This window comes from Cicer arietinum, chromosome 6 (genome assembly GCF_000331145.2).
Source record: "Cicer arietinum cultivar CDC Frontier isolate Library 1 chromosome 6, Cicar.CDCFrontier_v2.0, whole genome shotgun sequence".
NCBI classification, from domain to species: domain Eukaryota; kingdom Viridiplantae; phylum Streptophyta; class Magnoliopsida; order Fabales; family Fabaceae; genus Cicer; species Cicer arietinum.
In genome coordinates, this window is record NC_021165.2 from 63,063,856 (window position 1) to 63,085,292 (window position 21,437).

Sequence of the window (21,437 nt, forward strand, 5' to 3'; positions counted from 1 at the left end):
ATTAAATCTTGATCTTGGATCTACCCTATAAATTTTAATGCCCTCCCCTTGTTTATAGGCAACACTAATATTGTTTCTTGTTTTTTTTTTTTTTTTTCCATCTTACCATGAGAAGAAAAAGTTATGATATATCTCGCGGTCCAAAATCTTAAAAATGATTTTTTTTTAAGCTTCTGAACAAAAATAATGCTATAGTATAAATTCAATAACTTCCTTCACTTATTTTAAAAATTCAGTTTGATTTCATAATTTTAACATTAGTTAAATTGACGAAAACCATTTGGGTGTTGGATTTATAATTTTAATTTATAAATTAAATATAATTATTTTAAGTTGTAAATTTGCAATTTAAATACTTAAAAAATTATAAACACAACAAAAGAGAGACGAGAAATCAGATTGAAAAGCTACACAAATTTGAGAGTAAATAGATGTAATATTTCAAACCAATTCTTTTAAGGAGAAAAAAATTGAAAAAAAAAAGATAATCAATTTGATTGAGTTTTTAAAAATCCTCCCACAAAATTCATACCAAATTGACGAAGAATATGTTGATTTGGTTTAGTTTAATTGGATTGATATTTTTAAAACTAATTTTTATATACTGTTAAAACAAGTGGTAAATAAGTTGCCAGTTCTTAAAAAAATTCAAAATTTTGTTTTTTAGTTCCTATAAAAAAGTTCTCACATTTTTAGTTCCTAAAAAAATTTAAATTTTGATTTCTATTTTAAAAATTTGTATAAAAAATTAATATTTTTAGTTCTAAAAAAAGTCTCTATAAAATCAAAATAGGAATTAAAAGTGAATAATTTTTTTTTAGAGATTAAATTTGAAAGATCGTAATTTTGTATGGACTAAAAATATATTTAACCGTTAAAACAAGGTCTAAATATATTTTTTGTCCTTGCAAATATGTTTCGTTTTTTATTTTAGTCCATGTAATTTTTTTTGTTTGATTTTTACTTTTGCAAATTCTAACAAGTTTTAAAAAAGTCACTTATGAATCTTTTTTAGTAAAAAAATGGTTACATGACTAATTTTGGATGGAGTGACACATGGTGACTGTGTAATTGTTGTTGACTAAACAATATTTAAAATTAAAATTCATTTTATTAACTCATTTAATTATTTAATTAAAAACTTAAAACTAATCAATTAATTAATTAATCAAATAAATAATACAAACTCAATAGATTTCATCTTCAACTCCAATTTTTTTAATAAAAATTCAACAACCTTCATCTTCAAACCTAATTTCTTAATCTTCAAATCACAAAATTTCATATCTGAATTTAAACCCTAAAAATTATAAGATACATACCTTAAACATTGGAAGAGATAAGATCTCCTCGCGAGACAATTTTTCCCTCTCTAATTCATCATGAGTCAAAATTTTGTTGGGATCTAGAGCTTCTTTTCCTGACTCTTGTAACTCTTTTCTTGTGTTATTATTCTTATGTTCATTCTGGGATGCTTTGGGAGCAATATTGATCGGCAAAATCGCAAAGCAAAACATAATTAATAGATAAAAACAATGTTTATATGCTCATGCAACCAATCTCTTGATATGCTCCTGCAATGTTAAGAAAAATGAGATATTATAATTTTTAGGGCTTGGATCCAGGTATGAGAATTTGTGATTTGAAGATGAAAAAATTAGGGTTAAAGATGAAAGTTGTTGAATTTTTATTAAAAAAATTTAGGTTTGATGATGAAGATTATTGAGTTTTTATTAATTAATTAATCAGTTTGAAGTTTTTAATTAAATAATTAAATAAGTTAATAAAATAAATTTTAATTTTAAATATTAAATATTGTCAAGTCAACAATAATTACACAATCACAATGTGCCACTTCATCCAAAATTAGTTGAATTTGAGTTGAGAAGATCTACTAGGGAACATCAATCTTCTCAAAGATATCCTCCATATGAGTATGTGATGATTACTGATAGTGGAGAGCCAAAGTACTAACTGTTAATAATCCATGTCAATTACATGATGAATAACCAAAGGCGGAAGCGTACCTGTGGGAATTGCCATTTATGAAATCCTGGGATGATGATGATAGAGCCAATGGGTTGGGTGATCTTCCTCAGCAAAACACCCTGAAGACCTTGCTCTCTTGATGGGGATAGAGAGAACCAGAGAGTTTTCTCTTTTAGGGTTTTGAAACTGAATAGTCTTGTTGTGTTTGCCTTGGGGACCATTACCCCTATATATAACTATTATTAGTTATATCCCAAATTGCAGTATTTCCAATTCAGCCCCTCATTAAATTAGAAACTGCCTGATATCTACACTATTAATTTTCATAACCATTATGCTCTTTAGCCATAAACTATTATATTTTATTTGACCCCTAGTTTATTGGCTAATTATATAATGACCCTAACACACTTTATTAATTAATTACATATGTGACCCATAAATCTTACAATCTCCCACTGGTCACACATGTATCCTTAGGAGTGTGTTAGACTTTATGACGTCAAAAATGTCATTATAATTACCTTGAGTATAATCCAAATTGTCCCGTCCATTAATCATATCAGTACATGGAACCAAAAAGGCTTTCGTCATAATAAGCATAACTAAACCCATCAATGATCACCCGTACTGACACAACTAAATGACATAGACCCATTATGAAAAGTGTAGCATGAAAATTACATGAAGTTGGTCAATGCATGTCAATTTTCAACTGGTCCTACTTTATCGAATGAGATCATACCATAACTTAAATGTACAAAGTAACCAAAAACTGAATACTTTAAACTTTATTTCTGATCAGAAAGTCCAAATACAATGTATTTGTACTTTACAATTAAACATAGAACATGAATTACATAATGGACGAAACTCCCACTAAAATCAAGATTCCTCAAGCTGTAGCACACTCATGTGAGCAGTGTGCTCATGAAAGACCTTGGGTGGTAGACCTTTAGTGAGTGGATCCGCAATCATGGAGTTTGTCCTTAAGTGTTCTATGGATATCTGTCCACTTTGTACCTTCTCTTTAACAACTAGGAACTTAATGTCAATGTGCTTTGACTTGGTTGAGCTCCTATTATTGTTAGAATACAGGACTGCTGATCTATTGTCACAATACAACTTGAGTGGTCTTTCAATCCCTTCAACTATTTGCAGCCCTGTGACAAAATTTCTCAGCCAAATGCCCTGGTCAGATGCCTCATGAATTGCTACGAATTCTGCTGCCATGGTTGATGAGGCAGTAAGACCTTGCTTGGCACTACGCCAAGAAACTGCTCCACCAGCTAACAGAAAGACATAGCCTGAAGTTGATCTTAAGCTGTCTTGGCATCCCGCAAAATCCGAGTCAGAGTACCCAGTGATCTCTAACTGGTCTGACCTCCTATATGTGAGCATGTAGTTTCTTGTTCTCTTCAAATATCTCATGACCCTCTTGGCTGCTTTCCAATGGTCAAGACCTGGATTGCTTAAATATCTGCCTAAAATCCCTACTATGAACGCTATGTCTGGACGCGTACATACTTGGGCATACATAAGACTCCCTACAGCTGAAGCATAAGGGATCTTTTGCATTTCTTGAATTTCCAAACTTCCCTTAGGGCACTGTTTGAGACTAAACTTGTCTCCCTTAGCAACTGGGGTGTCCCCTGGTTTGCAATCCTGTAACCCAAACCTTTTGAGAACCTTATCGATATAGCTCTTTTGTGACAATCCAAGAATACCTCGAGATCTGTCTCGGTGTATCTGAATTCCTAATACAAAAGAGGCGTCACCAAGATCTTTCATCTCAAAATGCTTTGATAGAAATTTCTTAGTTTCGTGCAACATGCCTATATCGTTAGTGGCAAGCAGTATGTCATCAACATACAAGACCAGGAAAATATGTCTGCTCCCACTGAACTTATGATACACACAATCATCAACTGTATTCATCTCAAAACCAAATGAGAGAATTACTTGATGAAATTTATGGTACCATTGACGAGAAGCTTGTTTTAGCCCATAAATGGATTTTCTTAGTTTGCACACCATATTCTTTGGGTCTCCCAACACAAAGTTTTCTGGCTGCACCATATAGATCGTCTCATCAATGTCGCCATTGAGAAAAGCTGTTTTTACATCCATTTGATGAAGCTCCAAATTAAAGTGAGCAACAAGAGCCATGATTATTCTTAAAGAGTCCTTCGATGAAACCGGAGAGAAAGTCTCTTTATAATCAATCCCTTCCTTTTGAGTATAACCCTTAGCTACAAGACGTGCCTTATATCTCTCCACATTACCATTGGAATCCCGCTTGGTTTTAAAAATCCATTTGCAACCAATGGGTTTCTTTCCTTCAGGTAATGGGATAAGTTCCCAAACTGAATTGTCTTGCATAGACTTGTACTCCTCATTCATTGCTTCGATCCACTTATCTGAACGAGAATCTTGCATGGCTTGATGAAAGTTGACTGGGTCGTCTTCCGTCATGCCAACATTTTCCTCTACCTCATTGATAAATACTACATAATCATCCGAAATAGCATTTTTCCTTTCTCTAGTGGATCTCCGCAATGGAGCTGGCTCTTGAGGCACTTGTTCTTGAGGATCTTGAATTTGATCTGGATTTTGTTCTTCCTGAACAACCAGATCATCTTGAGTTTGTTCAATAATGGGAAAGTCAATTGGTGGAAGAATCAGTTCTGGAATTGTTACCGATTCTTCCTCAAAGACAAAATCTTTAACCTTAATCTTCCCCCCAAACTCAATATCCTCAAAGAACGTTGTCGTTCCCGTCTCAAAAATTGTTCTCAAATTAGGATCATAAAATTTATAGCCCCTTGATTTTTCTGAGTACCCTATAAAATAGCTGCTAATTGTTCGGGGTTCAAATTTCTTTTCATTCGGCCTATAAGGCCTTGCCTCAGCTGGACATCCCCAAACATGAAAGTGCTTCAGGCTAGGCTTACGCCCAATCCAAAGCTCATAAGGTGTTTTAGCCGCTGCCTTAGTTGGTACTCTATTAAGAATGTATGCTGCTGTTTTTAATGCCTCTCCCCAGAGTGACTCTGGCAAGGTGGAATGACAAATCATACTCCTTACCATATCCTTAAGAGTCCTGTTTCGTCTTTCAGCTACACCATTCATGCTGGGTGACCCCGGCATAGTGTATTGTGGGACGATTCCACATTCCTCTAGGTATTTGGCAAATGGTCCCGGACGTTGTTCACCTGAACCGTCATATCTGCCGTAGTATTCACCACCACGATCAGATTTGACCTTTTTAATTCTTTTATTAAGTTGATTCTCAACTTCTGCCTTAAAGGATTTGAACACGTCTATTGATTGGGACTTTTCGTGAATTAGGTAAAGGTAGGCATATCTCGAATAATCGTCTATGAATGATATAAAATATTGTTGACCATTCCAAGAAGGAGTTGGAAATGGCCCACAGATGTCCGTATGTATCAATTCTAAGACGTCTGTAGCTCTATATGCGCCTAATTTCTTATCTTTAGTCTGTTTTCCTTTAATGCATGCTACACAAACGTTAAAGTCTGTGAAGTCAATGGAATCTAAAATTCCATCTGACACAAGTCGTTCAACTCTATTTTTAGAGATGTGACCTAGACGTTTGTGCCAAAGCACTCCTGAATTGAAATTGTCAATTTTCCGCTTAGTACCACGTGATTCCACATTCAAGGTTTCATTATAGTTAGCCACAGTTTCCAACAAATAAAGATTATCATAACCAGAAAGTAAACCGGTTCCAACAACATTCGAATTTAAAGACAAAGTAAATTCTTTATTCCCGAATGAACAATAATATCCTGATTTGTCCAAATAAGAAATAGAGATCAAATTCCGTCTAAATGACGGTACAACAAAAGTGTCTTTTAAATCCAAATAATGACCGGAACTTAATAATAATCTAAATTTTCCTATGGCTTCAACTTCTACCTTCTTCCCATCTCCTACATAGATGCATCTTTCAGTATCACTAGGCTTTCGGAAGTTCAGGCAACCCTGCATTGAAACACTGATGTTAGTAGTTGCACCAGAGTCTAACCACCAAGTGTTTCTAGGTACTGAAGCTAAATTAACCTCAGAACAGACCAAAGACAGAATCATACCTTTCTTAACACGCCAAGCGTGATATTTGGCACAATCCTTCTTCACGTGTCCAGAACTCCTGCAGAAGAAGCAGTTGTTATCCTTAGTCTGCTTCTTTTGTTCTGGACCCTTAGCAGCAGCTTTGTTCTTGGGCTCCTCAATTCTTTTCCTTTTGCCCTTGTCTTTAGAGATGCTAGTAAAGTGAGCACTTTCAGTCCTATCTTGCTTCAGCCTGTCCTCTTCTTGCACACATAATGAAATGAGCTCATTAAGAGTCCATTTCTCCTTTTGACAATTATAAGTCACCTTAAACTGACTGAATTGCGAAGGAAGAGACAGCAATACTAAATGAATGAGTAAGTCATCTGACAACTCAAGCTTTAGACCTTTAAGCTTAGAAGCAATGTTGGACATCATCATAATGTGCTCTCTTATATTTCCCTTGCCTTGATACTTCATGGAAATTAAATTCTGAAGCAAAGAACTTGTTTCAGCCTTATCACTTTTTACAAAGCGTTTTTCCATCTCAACAAGGAAATTTTTAGCTGTAACTATCTCATTCGAGACAGCACCTCTAAAGACCTCAGGAATGCTACGCTTTATGATCATAAGACTTATGCGATTTGAGCGATCCCATTTCTCATACTCTAATTTTTCTTCAGAAGAACTAGAGTCCTTAGGAGTAGAGGGTCGATCAATTCTTAATGCAAGGTCTAGATCCATGCAGCCAAGAACAATCAAAATGTTCTCTTTCCATTCCTTAAAATTTGTCCCATTAAGGACAGGAATAGAACTCAAATTTGCAGATATGGAAGCAACCGATGCTGTGAATTAAATAAAGAACGAAACTTAGAAACTCACATTATAAGAAAATAAATCATTAAATGAATAAATACATATGTTCAAATCATGGAATTTAACCCATCTCAAGATACCCAGTGCACCATTGATGTCAAGTCTTTGGACAGTAACACCAACTGCTAGTGGTACTCTTGTTGCAACGATCAAATATTGACAATAAGACATGTCAAACAATAAACCTTCCTTTGGGCCGATTTACTGCTCACATGTATACCAAATAATTGTCACACATTTATCATCGCAGGTGTACATGTAATTCTGCCAAATGTTAACCTTCCTTTGGGCCGGTCAATACCCGCATGAATAAGCATATACACAACCATTTGATACTCTTCACGAGCAATTTAGACAAGAGAGGTCACTTTGGCGACGTCAAGTTTTAATTAACTCATTCAAAAATGTCAAACTTGACTTGAACATATATTTATTATATCCAAATAAAACAATATTTAAAAAATATTGTTCACTAATATAAACTTTATTTTATTAGTATTAAAAAAATATTTATATCCAAATAAAATAATATTTAAAAAAATATTATTTATATTAGTGAAAAATAATTTTATTTTATTTAATTTTTTTTGTTTTTTTGTTTATATGAGTACACGTGGTGTCCAAAACAGTATAACTATAGGGTACTTTCTGTCAACCGAGTAGCCTGTGCAAAACCGTCCTCTGAAAAGATTTCTAGTTGCCCCAATTTTAAATAAAAAAATTATCCTATCATGCACAAATTTATACATTCCATAATTATTATACAATTTCTCTATTGAAACAATCACAGACATGTTATATCTAAATTATTTATTAAGCAATCCAAGGCAAATAGGCAATTGAGATTTTAAAATAACAATATCAAACACGTCTTTTAAATTTAAAACTTGCTTTCTGGTAACAAAGACTTAATGTCCAACAATGCTAAAACTAGACCAAAATTAAATCAGTAAAAGTGATTCATGGTTCAACGACTCAACCATGGTCAAACAGTGCTTTACTACATTACATGCACGATGATGCCAACCGAAATCATGCTTTTGCATTATTATTTCGTGCAAACAACAACCGAAATCACATATGTGTTCAACTTCAAACCATTACAAAAAAAAAATATAACCGGAAACAAAATAATATGGATTCCATAATATATATATCAAAATTCTCAAATTCCCAAATTACAAACAACCGAATTTCATCATGAATTAAACATGGTAGGAGCTCTGATACCAATTGTTAATAATCCATGTCAATTACATGATGAATAACCAAAGGCGGAAGCGTACCTGTGGGAATTGCCATTTATGAAATCCTGGGATGATGATGATAGAGCCAATGGGTTGGGTGATCTTCCTCAGCAAAACACCCTGAAGACCTTGCTCTCTTGATGGGGATAGAGAGAACCAGAGAGTTTTCTCTTTTAGGGTTTTGAAACTGAATAGTCTTGTTGTGTTTGCCTTGGGGACCATTACCCCTATATATAACTATTATTAGTTATATCCCAAATTGCAGTATTTCCAATTCAGCCCCTCATTAAATTAGAAACTGCCTGGTATCTACACTATTAATTTTCATAACCATTATGCTCTTTAGCCATAAACTATTATATTTTATTTGACCCCTAGTTTATTGGCTAATTATATAATGACCCTAACACACTTTGTTAATTAATTACATATGTGACCCATAAATCTTACACTAACAAGAGGCTATTAGAAATGTTGATGAAGAAATGTGGTCGAAGACAATGCAAAAAAATGATTAATTCATTGCATGACAATCACACATTTAAGTTGGTGAAGTTGTCTAAGGATAGAAAAGCACTCGAGAATGGTACAAGAAACTTGATTCTTTTATGGAGAAACGCATGTATGGTAAAACTATTTCTGACCATTGTTTGTTTGTCAAGAAATTCTTTGATGGTAATTATATTATTCTCTTGTTATTTTTGGAAGACATGTTGATTGTTGGTCATGACACTAAGAAGATTTGATCTTTAAAGAAAGATTTGAAAAAATCTTTTGCAATGAAATACTTGGGTCTTGCAAAGAAATTTTTGGGCATGAGAATTACTCGTGACAGAAAGAATAATAAATTGTGGTCGTCTCAACACAATTACATTGAGAAGGTGTTAGATAGGTTTAACATGAGCAATTGCAAACTTGTTAGTACTCTCTTGTTACTCATTTCAAATTGAATTATGATCAATGTCCTACAAGTGGTAAACACAAAGAAGAGATGAATAAGGTTCCTTATGCATCCGCAGTTGGTATTTTGATGTATGCTATGGTATACACAAGACAAGATATTGCTCATGCAATTCGAGTTGTCAGTCGGTTTCACTCTAATCCTGGTAAAGATCATTGACAAGCAATGCAATGGATTATCAGATATCTCAGATGCATTTCCAAAGTGTGTTTATGTTACGGAGGTGGTGAACCTTTGTTGGATGGCTATACAGATACATATATGACAAGTGATTTTAATCCTAGAAAATCTATTTCTGGTTATACGATGATGTTTACAGGAGAATGTGTCTTGACAATCAAAGTTACAAAAGTGTGTTGTTTTAGCAACTATTGAAATTAAGTACATTGCAACAACTGAAGTTTCTAAAGAAGTGTTGTGATGAAAAAATTCCTACATAAGTTATGTCTCAAACAAGACAAGTTTGTGCTATTCTATGACAGTCAGAGTGCGATGCATCTCAACAAGAATTCAATTTTTCATGCAAAGTCGAAGATATTGAGGTGCAATATCATTGGATACGAGATGCATTAGAAATGAAGTCACTTTTAATTGAAAAGATTCATAATGGTGAGAATGGTTCAGATATGATGACGAAAGTTTTGCTTGTGTCGAAGATGATATACTATAGAAAGAAAACCGACATGGTTGAACAGTACATTTTCACTTGAGTCGTGAGGGGATATTTTTTGGGTGAGTTCACTCCCCAAGTCGAACCCACCAATTTTACTAGTATTATTATTATTAAAGAAAAAAAAAGGAAGTGATTTATTGGAATTGACCCATGTGTTTTTTTTTTTGAAATCTCTAATAAAACTAAAAGGAAGGTGCTGTGTCTAGGAGAAGAAATAAAGAAGAAAAGTGACGGCCGCACAGTACCAAGAGAAATAAGGAAGAAAATTGACGGCTGCACAATACCAACAGACGATGAAAAGAAAATTGACTTTCGATGATGGTAATAGGTGGGTAGCAAACTTGCTTCGTTTGATCTACAATTTTAATATATTATTTCTTGTTTGGTCATTTATCTGCATAGCTGAAAAAAAATATTCCGCATTATTTAGATATTTATCTCTGATTTTTCCCAGCAAATTTCAATTCCAATGTTAAATTTGTTTGTTATATACGATTTCAATTTAAAGATTAGGTTTTTTTTAGTGATTGGGTATCTATATGAAGTTTTAATATGTTATTCATTTATGGTCGGTTTATAGAATATGTATAGATTCAAAAAGATGAAGATTCTACGGTTGTTGATTTGGATGATGATATATATCTCAGTTATTCTTTCTCCAGTGGGAATGAAGGTCATGGCTCAGACCATGTTGAACAGTTTTGTGGGCATGAAGTTTCAGAGGATGGTGAACAATCAATTTAACCCGAACTTACCCCATCTAATTTTGTACACTTGCCTTCGGTCACATGGTGGAAGAATTTGTCATATAATGGGATACATGGGTGCTCAGAAAGGTGGATATGCTGCCACTAGTGATTGACGATTGAAATTTCTTTTTTGGGCTGATTAGCCTAATGCAAATCTAACATTATATTTCTACAGAATACAAAACCATTGACAACTAATGCAAACATTGAAGTGAAGTCTGTGTCATTAGTTGATTCTCTAATCCAAAATGACAAAGTAAGTTGTGTTTAATTAAATTTCAATGTAATAGTTTTTTTTATTTGTGCAGAAGTAATATTTTGTTTTTATTTACTGAAACAGAAAAGGAAATTCAATGGTAGCATTAACTGAAGTAGGCAAAAGAAATGTAAAGTGGTACCACAGATTTAGAGAATAGACATGTAAGTACAATGGATAGTACCGATGTGAGTACATGTTGTTATTGTTGTAGAGTGATAACTAATTTCTTGAAAATTAAATCCTTGTATATGAGTTTGGTTAGATAATCAATCAATTTGTCTTTGTATTTGAGTTTGGAATGTTTTGGAGAAAATTCAACTTCTTGATTTGGTCATGCTACTATTGTTTTAACAATTTGTTTTCTTTGATAATTAGCTTATATGGATTGCAGAACTTAGAGGTTGCATTCATAATTTTGATTATTCAGTTCTGAATGGTAATTTGTATTGGAAGTATGGTATTTGATATGGTTCCTTTGTTGATATAATTTGGTTCAACTTTGGATGTCTTTTACTTATTGGAATGGTATCTTTTTTATTGGAATAGTATGTGTTGTGAAATTTTTTTAGCTTAGCATGTGGTGAAATATTTTGAGGCTTTTTATGCAGGACAGTGATGCTCAAAAATTTCAAAATTGGTATGCAATAGCTATATGTTGACTCTATCACTGATATTTATATTTGATAGATATTTTGTGTTTAATCAATTCATATAGACATTAGGATGTTTTGAAAATGATATTTATGTGTTTTGCTCTTATTCTCTGCTCTTGATTTTATCTACTACTTGTTACTAAGGTTTGTATGATGATGTAGAGATTATTTCTTGAGGAAATCATAAGTCATGAAATGAAATCAAAATGTTCATCGCATCTAATATCCAACTTTTATCTAGTTGAACCAAAATGCCTTCAAAGACAGTGACCTGGATCATAATTCTCAATCACTTAACTATTTAAATTGATTGTTTGTAACGATTGTGAGTGTTCTAATGCTAATCATTTGATGTCAGGAATGACTAAGGAGTTTGAGTGGCTAAGTGGATGACATAGTGTGCGTTTAGAAGTGCTTTTGATAAGGAGAGCATTGGTCAAAATTTGAATTAATCAATTTTGATTTCTCTTGATCAATTTGTAGGACCATTTTGTGCCTATTTATTGATAATGTTTTCCTTACTTTTTAAGCATGCTTTGGTTTCTTATTTTGGTATTTTTGTATGAAGTTTGACAAATTTGAGTTATTTCATACAAAATTGTTTTGCTTTAGACAAAACTTGTTTCTTATTTAAGTTTGACCAAGATGGTTTTTATTTCAATGATAACATTAAAATGCAAATATTCATTAACACATGCTATTTTATATATATATATATATATATGAAGTGTTCTTTTTACATATGTTGAGATCTCGTTTTATGAATGACTTGTACTATTTACTTCAAACAATATACTTATGTTTCAAAATACCATCATAATTTTTGTAGTCATATGACCCATTATAAATTATTAAAAATATGGTCAAAAATAGTATATAACAAACTCCAAATAAGACAATTTTTGGTTCCATGTACCCTAAAGTACCTATCACTCTAAAAATTTGCACAAAATAACTTCTAAGAATTGTATAAAGTCAGCTAAAGTTGCCATGTACTACAATTGGTAGTTTGGTGTCATGTACCTAAACTCTTTTTTCCCAATTAAGCAACTTGTTCTCTTCACACTCAAAGTTTCTTTTGTCTAAACTCTCATTCTCTATGTAATCATAAACAAGTATCAATTTCCCTTCTTTTCCTTTACTCCAACGTCTAAAACTAACCCTAGTTACTATGTTTCAACATTAATCAATCTAGTTAGCAATGAACCACATTTTGCAATTGAAGCCATTTAACATTTAACATTCAACACTACACAATCCTGTATGAAATGAGCCACATTTTGCATACACACCCTTTCTATCAACAAACAAATTTTAATTGCCTCGCAAAAAACAGAACCATCATTGCATCAATATAGAGAAACAAAATCATCTTAGATAAACAAAATATAATGCAATAAAATTCATAACAATGATTTCAATACACATAAAAAAGACTACACTTCAAGTCTTCAATACAAACCAATATTACCCTTAACATTACCAAATTTTTACATATATACTAGAACTAGCATCGGGGTTCTCATAAAAAATAATATTCCATATTAATCATTTTTGATAATAATTTAAAATTGAGATAAATTAAAAGTCAAGTCACACATTGTAGGAAGACTTTCACTAGAATCATAATACTATAATATATTTTGTTTAGTTGAATTAATAACAAGCTTCATAATGCATATGAACTTTCAAAGTCGCCGTGGTAATAATATATTAAATAAAATTATTTAATTTAAATAAAATTATTTAATTTAAATAAAATTATTTAATTTAAATAAAATAGTTAATAATTCGTAAAAATTAAAGACTAAAATGCAATAAGTAAAAGTATCATGATGCATACATGGTAGTGCAAATCCTTTCAACACTAGGTTAGTGGTTGGTCTTAGAGTGGTCTGGGAGCCTAGACCTCAGGAATTGATGTTAGTCTTGCAAAAGATGTTGTCATAGGTTGGGGATTGGTGTTAAGAAATCGCATGGCTGAAGTGGTTTATGCTGCAACAAAAGAGGAACACCTTTGATATTGATGTCAACCCAACTGCTCATGACTTAGCTCATGCTGCAAAATGGATTAGAATTGTTGTTGTACGTCGGGTACATAAGACTCATTCAAAATGAATATGTTGATATTACAGAAAGAAAAAAAAAGACAATGGGAAATCATATGATTGTAAACCAAAGTTTCTACCTAAATGAATATGTTGAATGAGAAGAAAATATTGAGAGATATGTTGAATAATCTGTGTGTTTTAACTACATAGCGAAAAAGAAATTCTTTATATATACTATGAGTGATAATTATACATAATGACTGGAATACTTACAAAATTTAACCTAGAATGAGTGATAATATTATACATAATGACTGGAATACTTCAACACTCCCCCTTAATCTGGAGTATATAAATCAAATGCACCAAGCTTGATACATATATAACTAATTAGGGCCTCACAATGACTTTGTAAAAACATCTGTCAACTAATCATTAGAATTGACAAAGCTAAGGATGGTGTCGTCTGATTCGATCTTTTCTATAATAAAATGACAGTCTATCTCAATATGTCTCAATAGGATTTGAGACAATGTGCAATACAACTTGATTATCACATATTAGTGTCATTGGGTTGGCCTCTTAAAATTGAAGTTCTATTAGTAATTGTTTCAACTAGATGAACTCTATTCAGTTTCAACACTGGATCTTGCAACAACATTTTGTTTCTTGCTATTCCAAGATATTAAATTTCCTTTGACAAGTACACAATATCCATAAGTGGGTCGTTTATCAATGGGTAAGACTGTTCAATTAACATCTGAGTAACCAACTATCTGAGTATGTCATCTATCTTCATAAATGAGACATTTTCCAAGTGCACTTTTGATGTATTTAAGAATCTGGATTACAACATCCATATGTTCTTGACAAAGATAATTTAAGAACTAGCTTACTACATTGACAACGAAGAAAATATCAGGACGGGTGAATGTGAGATAATTTAATTTACCAACCAAACTCTTATATCTTTATAACTCTGCTAAAGACTCCCTTTGATTAGGTAGGAGTTTAATATTTGGATCAATAGGTGTATCAAATGGCTTTCCACTTAATAGACTTGTTTCTTCAAGAATATCCATAACATATTTTCTTTGTGAAATTACAAGTCCATCCTTGGATTGAGCTACCTTAATACCCAAAAAATAACAAAGTCTACTGAGGTCTTTAGTTTGAAATATATTGTTTCAACTGGACCATTCCTTGTTGATAACTATTAGTTATGCCAATGTCATCCACATAACCAATAAGATAGATGCATCATTGGGTTGAGTGACGATAAAATACATAGTGATCAACTTCACTACGAATCATACCAAACTCTTGTACTTGAAATGACAATGTCAACCACAAGGAAAAAAAGGTTTGAATTGTGATTCCCCTTTTTTGAAATGAATTCTTGCTTTTAAGTTTAGTTAAACTCAATATCAATCTTGGTTTCAAACACAACAAAAGCATAACGTTATTGATTAGTGAAATCCAAAGAAAATTTCTCTACGTGATATATGCTTAGTGAGTAAGAAATAAATAGAGATAAGAGAAAGAGAATCACACAGTAATATATTTTGGTTCACCCAAAGTGGGCTACATCCAGTCCTCACAATTTTGTGAGTTTTTTCACTAAAGTGCTAAAAAAAGAATGTTCTTGTTTTTCACACAAACTTTCGAGATCAATCTTGATCAATTACAATATTTCACCTCTCGACCTTGAAAGGATCTCTAACAGTTACCTTTCAGTCAAAAAAGGATTTTTAACAAGTCACCTATCAATCACAAAAATATTTTTACAATATGCTCAAACTATCTTTAGCACTATAGTCTTGAGTTTCAAATAAAATGATAAATAGAATTGATGGATAAGAATACACTCAACACTTGTTTGAGTTTTGATTCTCAACAAAAAGACTCAACAAATATATCCTTAAATCTAGTGAAACAAAACTGAAGCTTTTGCTTAATTAAAGAGCTTAGATTTCTCAAGAATGATCGTTTAAGTGATTGATTGTTTGCACTTTAAACTCTTGTTATTTCCTTGACCTTGAGGTTACTTTTATTGGCTTGATAAAGCCTTGTGACAGCTCATGTAGCTGTTGGAAATCCAGCTATCCACTTTTAATTTTAATAGACATGTGTAGTAATATAACAAGAACGTTCTTGCTTTATAATCAGAACGATCTTCGTTTCTGTTTTGAGTAAATGTTTGACTGAGAACTTTTGACAGCCGTTGGATGTCATGTTTTTCTTGCTATGTACGCAGGCTACTCAATGATGCAGTATCAATGTCTTGCCATTTATGTCCTTGTTGTACCGTTACTTTAGCCATTAAACTGGCGATTGATCTTGTTGTTTGTTCTTGATACTTTACTTTTCAATTGTTGATTTTTTTGGAATAAATCTGTTATGAATGATATTGTATACACAAGTATTGTACTTTCGTAAACCAGATCAATCTTGTTTAAGGAAAGCTTTGTTCTTTCACAAATTAGAACGTTCTTGACTTGAATAGACTAAAAGTTGTGAAAAACCAGAACGATCTTCATTTTTCTATATTTTTGTTTTTAATGACCATAATGATCTTGCTTCTTCAAAAATGATCTTGTGTTGTTATGTTTAATAACTATATCCAATTAATACACTCAAAAACACATTTTTAAATAGCAACACACTTTGAGAATCATAATTAGAATATTAATTAACTTTGTTTGATTATCATCAAAAACATTAATTTAGGATTTTGCATCAACAATACTACCGAGCTGAATCTGCCAAACCAAGCTCTGGGAGACTATTTAAGACCATAAATGGACCTGTGTAGCCAAAAAACAATGGCAAAAGACTCCCCATGAGCAACAAACCCTGGTGGTTGCTCCATATAAACTTCCTCTTCAAGATCACCGCGCAAAAAGGAATTTTTAATGTCAAGTTGATATATAGACAAATTTCAAATTGATGCAATGGAGAAAAACTGTCTAACAGATGCCATTTTGGCAACAGGTGAGAAGGTATCGTTGTAATTCAATCCAAAAATATGAGTATATCTCTTGGCCACCAAGCAAATCTTAAATAAATCAATCTTACTATCAAGGCCAATCTTCACCATATAGAGCCAGTGAAAACCTAGTAAAAATTTCCCATGAGGTAAAGGGACCAGTTCCCCAGTACCATTGTTGTGTAGAGCACACATTTCATCAAGCATTTATTGCCTCCACTCAGGGGGGAATAATGCTTCACCTGAAGATTTAGGAATAGAAACATAAGACAAAGAAGACAAACAAGTGTAATGCAATGGAGAAAGACGATTATAACACAAATCAATATAATGAGGAGATGGATTATGTGTTGTGCGAATATCCTTAAGAAGAGCAATGGGAAGACCATGCTCAGGTAGCAAGGCCGAATCCGGTGGTGGCGTCGGATGAGAGTCTGTAATGGGAACATGAACAAGCACATCAGGGGGTCTGTAATGGTCGTGGATGTGGGTTGCAGACTCGGCAAGTTCGATAAGAATAAGAGTGGGCAGGATAGGAATAACTACTTGAGGAGGTTCAACATTAATGTCATAATGGAGCTCAGTAGCTATATGGGTAGGTTTAAAATGTGGTATAGACTCCAAAAAGGTAACATCAGCTGATGTAACATATTAGTGTACTGTAGGAGAATAACAACGACAACTCTTTTAGGAATGGTGATATTCGAGAAAGACACACTTAAGTGATCAAGTTGATAGTTTGTCCAAATCAGGAGATAAATTGTGAACAAAACACGTGGACACAAAGACACGATGAGGTAGTGAGTGAAAAGGGCTATGGAGAAAGAGGGTCGAATGAAGGATATTGCTATCAATGACAGAAGACGTCATACGATTGATAAGGTAGCATGTCGTTAAGACTACATCCCCCCAATGGTATGGAACATTATCATGGAGAAGTAAGGTTCGAATGGTTTCAATGAGATGTCGATTTTTGCATTCGACTACCCCTTTCATTGGGATGTATGAGGACATGACGTTTGGTGAAGAATAACATCGGAAGCCATAAAATTTTGAAATTATGGGACAAATATTCTCGAGCATTATCACTCCTTAAACTACGAATAGAAACACCAAATTGAGTTTTAATTTCTTGATAAAATTGCTCAAAAATGAAAAATAGTTCAGATCTATTTTTCATTAAAAATAACCATGTACAACGAGATTAATCATCAATAAAAGTAACAAAATACTTAGATTTTAAAGTAGACATAATACGAGAAGGACCATAAACGTCATAGTGAGCTAAAGCAAAGGGGGACGAAACACATCCGAACATGGAATGTTTGAGTTGGAACGCGTAATTCTTGACTAAAAACTGAAAACTCAGGGCAGATATGGAATCAAAAGGCTGAGGCGAGTGCAAAGGAATAAAGTTGCATCGTAAACAACTGTCAGACGTGTCGTCACGTGCGTGGGAGGTTTGTTAAGGGGTGGGTCAATCTGGGGTGTATGACGTTGTTGGAGTGGTCGTTCACCGAAAAAGGTCGTTGAAAAGAGTGACGACAGTGATGGCAGTGATAGCAGAGCATGGTGGCTGGAAAAAAATTGAGAGAACAACGTAGCACAGACAAAGAGGGGGAAACCGAAGTTGAGAACACGATTTGTCGAACACAATTTTTTCACCGAAAACAATGGGTGTACCGAATAATTGAAGATTAGGATTGTCTTTTAATAGACTTTGAATTTCATATTGAATGAGAAAAAAATATTGAAAGACGTGTTAAATAATCCGTATATTTCAACTATATAATAGAAATTCTTTATATAACTATATAACTACGAGTGATGATTACACCAAATAAATAGAATACTTAAAGTTTTATTTATTTATTCATATACTAATGTTTTATTTTCAATAGAATCCTCGTCCCAACCCAAATTATATGCAGACAATCAAATAGAAAAATCCTCACTTGGACCAAACATTACAAAATTAATACGACGGAGCAGTTAGACTATTGACATTGTAATGATATGAAGTATGAATCACTTTAAATTGACGAATGTTCATCATTATGCCAAACTGCTTATACTTATACATCATCATAAATCGAGACACTAAACATCTTAAAAGCTAACACTATACAACATTCTTGATTTTTGTGTTATTTGAACACAACATTCGAAACTGTATATATATACATACACACGTTATTTGATGTCGGAATTTGTATCTAAAAAATCATATTTCTTCTTGATTTCATATCAAACGCGTATCTAGGTAAGACCGGCTTAAACATTTTAACCAAGTGATTAATTTAGCTTTATTAAAAAAATTATTTATTCAGCGTAATTATGCAAAAGGTTTGCCCTTCTCAACTCTTAATAATTGAATTTCTTTGACATTGTATATACAGTCCAAATCAATAGTCGCATGTTGATTTTTTTATTTTTTATTTTTCATGCTAATCGGCACCTTCAATCTCAATCAAGTGCTACCCACCACTAATTTTCAATTGCTCTTCTAAACATGTTAACAAAAGAAATAGTATAGAGAATTATGAAAAGCTAAAATATATTTTTTTTTATTAAAACTAATTTACACATGACACGACAACAGACAAATTGACAACGACAATTCGAGATCCCCCATTCCCCACCCACCCAATTCATCCGACCCGAACCAACAATTCACAGATTCGAAATTACAACAATACCCTTTAAATCTTTTGAAGCTTCTCTCCCTTCACAACAGGATTCGCCTTCGCGATCTGTTCCCTTCCCAATCCCTTAAAATCGAACCCACACCCGTGTTGTTCCGGATACCTGTGGGACCCACACAACGTCAATCCACACCTGCACTTAAATCCCGTCAACCCCACGCGCCGCCTACAAGTTCCGCACCGATTCGGCTGCACCTTCACCTCAACCTCCAAAGGTCCATCAACAACCTGTTCCTCCGCCGACGACGATGACGAAGAAGAAATCGACGACGACGGTTGAATTTCCGCCGGAGAAATCGATTGCGGAGAAACTAGGGTTTGATTGAGAACCAATTTCGCCGAAGAAGATCGCTGTTCCTTGATCTGCAAATCACGATAGCATTTGGAACAGAGATCTTGCATGGCGGGACTCCCGAAGAAACCGCAGTTGTTTGCACAGAGACGTTGAGCTTGACATCTATGTTCTTCTGCCATTGAATAAATTGAAAGAATGAATCGGTAGGGTTCGAAATTGAAAATAATAGGATTTTCCTTTCCCTTTTAAGAAGAAAAAGGAAAATCGAAAAGAAGAGAAGTTTATGCGAGATTGAAAATGAGAGGAAAAGAAAGAGATGAATTGAAATGGAGAATTGGGGAAATGTGGTGAGGTAATAATAGAAAAGTTGAAAGACAAGACCCCTAAGAAAAGCACCTCCACACAAAACAAATAACAAACGTTAAGGTCGGTTTTTCTTATGGTTTTTTTCTTCTTCTAGAATTTTCTATCACCTACTACCTTAATATAATATTTATACTTTTTTTTTTTTTTGATAATCATTCGTATCAATTCCACTTTAAATCTAATATACTTTCGTAGATTTACCGCATGTGTTTTTTGTTTTAACGAATGAAGATTCGAATTTTAAATCATATTAATTGTTTATAATTAATTATTTGATTGGATAATGGGTATCTTTTTTATTTAAAAAAATGCATTTCATAACCAAGAGTTAATTTTCAAAGAGAAATATATCAAGAATTATCAATCAATTCAAAACAAATAAAGATTTTTTATTTATTTATAAAAAACAACTAAAGATATTACTTTAAAATGAACGATGATATTGTATTATTAATAATGCGATTGCAAGATATGTTTCTTAGTTATTCTTAACCTCCTTCGATTAAAAAATAGACAACTTTCTTTGTAAGTTATTGGATCCTTTTGGTTTTTAGATGGTTGGTTGTTCTTGAATCTTTGTTAGTGGTTTAATTTGTATGTATTGTTAAAGTGAAAAAAATAGATAGGTATTAAGCATATTTTAATATATATATATATATATATATATATATTTTATAAAATAATATTAAATTTATAGTATAATGTGATTTTTTTAAATAAATATTAAAAATGTGATCTGATCTTATATTTAAATAAAAAAATTGTATGTCAGTGTTAGGAGTAATATATGGCAATTAATCTTTGATCTAAAATTAATTTTAATTTTTTAAATCTGGATCACCAATTCAAAAATATTATAATTTGAATTGCATTTAATTTAACTCCAATAAAATTAGTAGGTAAAGTGAAAATTAATTCACTTATAAATAATTTTAAGTTTAAATATATTTTTTATTCTTCTAATTATATTTTTTTTTATTTTGGTCATCGTAAATTTTTTTATTTAGTTGTTATCTCTGTAAATAAAAATTCATTTTTAAATTTTGTCCAACTTCTATTAAAAAAACATTAACACGGTTAAATTAATCTGTAAAAATTTTAAATAAATTCTTTTAATAAAAAATAAAATAGAGATTAGAAATCAAATTATTTTATTTTATAAAAGGAATACTAAAATTGAAAATCCTAATTTCTATTATCTCTCTTACATTCACCCATTATCTCTCCATCTTCTCATTGTCGTCCCTTATTGTCTTCATTTTCTCAGAGTCGAACGACACCATGTCACCATTACCATTGTGTCTGTGTCTCTCTTTTTTTCTCAAATAGTGTTGTTGTCTCCTTGTGCGACAACATCAGTTCTGGTCACCATCATGACTTGTCTTTGTTTCGAGAGCTATGTGTTATTTACCGCTTTCAAATCCAGTTTTGGTCAGAAGCATAACATCTATGTGATCGTCGTTTACTTCATCTGCAAAAGAAATTGTGGTCGTCCCAATAAAAATTAGTCACATGTTTGCTGCCTTCGATCAATGATGAGTTCGTGA

At 32.6% G+C, this 21,437-nt stretch overlaps 1 protein-coding gene and 1 long non-coding RNA gene across 5 annotated transcripts; one reads left to right on the forward strand and one right to left on the reverse strand.

Moving 5' to 3' along the window:
• Positions 1 to 10,011: 10,011 nt before the first annotated feature.
• LOC105852332 (uncharacterized) lies at positions 10,012 to 12,127 on the forward strand. Of its 4 annotated transcripts, XR_012163751.1 has the most exons (5): positions 10,012 to 10,151; positions 10,404 to 10,659; positions 10,748 to 10,828; positions 10,913 to 10,992; positions 11,843 to 12,127. It is a non-coding gene; the product is annotated as an uncharacterized lncRNA (long non-coding RNA). The 4 variants fall into 4 exon arrangements; XR_012163750.1 differs by lacking the exon at positions 11,843 to 12,127 and having other exon boundaries at positions 10,913 to 11,832; XR_001144172.3 differs by lacking the exon at positions 11,843 to 12,127 and having other exon boundaries at positions 10,471 to 10,659; positions 10,913 to 11,832.
• Positions 12,128 to 18,918: 6,791 nt separating this feature from the next.
• LOC101513950 (zinc finger A20 and AN1 domain-containing stress-associated protein 3-like) lies at positions 18,919 to 19,946 on the reverse strand. Its single transcript, XM_004506107.4, has one exon. It carries the CDS (start codon positions 19,701 to 19,703, stop codon positions 19,227 to 19,229), a length of 477 nt encoding a protein of 158 aa, XP_004506164.1. The 5' UTR covers positions 19,704 to 19,946; the 3' UTR covers positions 18,919 to 19,226.
• Positions 19,947 to 21,437: the final 1,491 nt, after the last annotated feature.

Excerpts from the sequence above, each read along its gene's own strand:
- LOC101513950 (XM_004506107.4), bottom strand. The coding sequence starts at position 19,703 with ATGGCAGAAGAACATAGATGTCAAGCTCAACGTCTCTGTGCAAACAAC.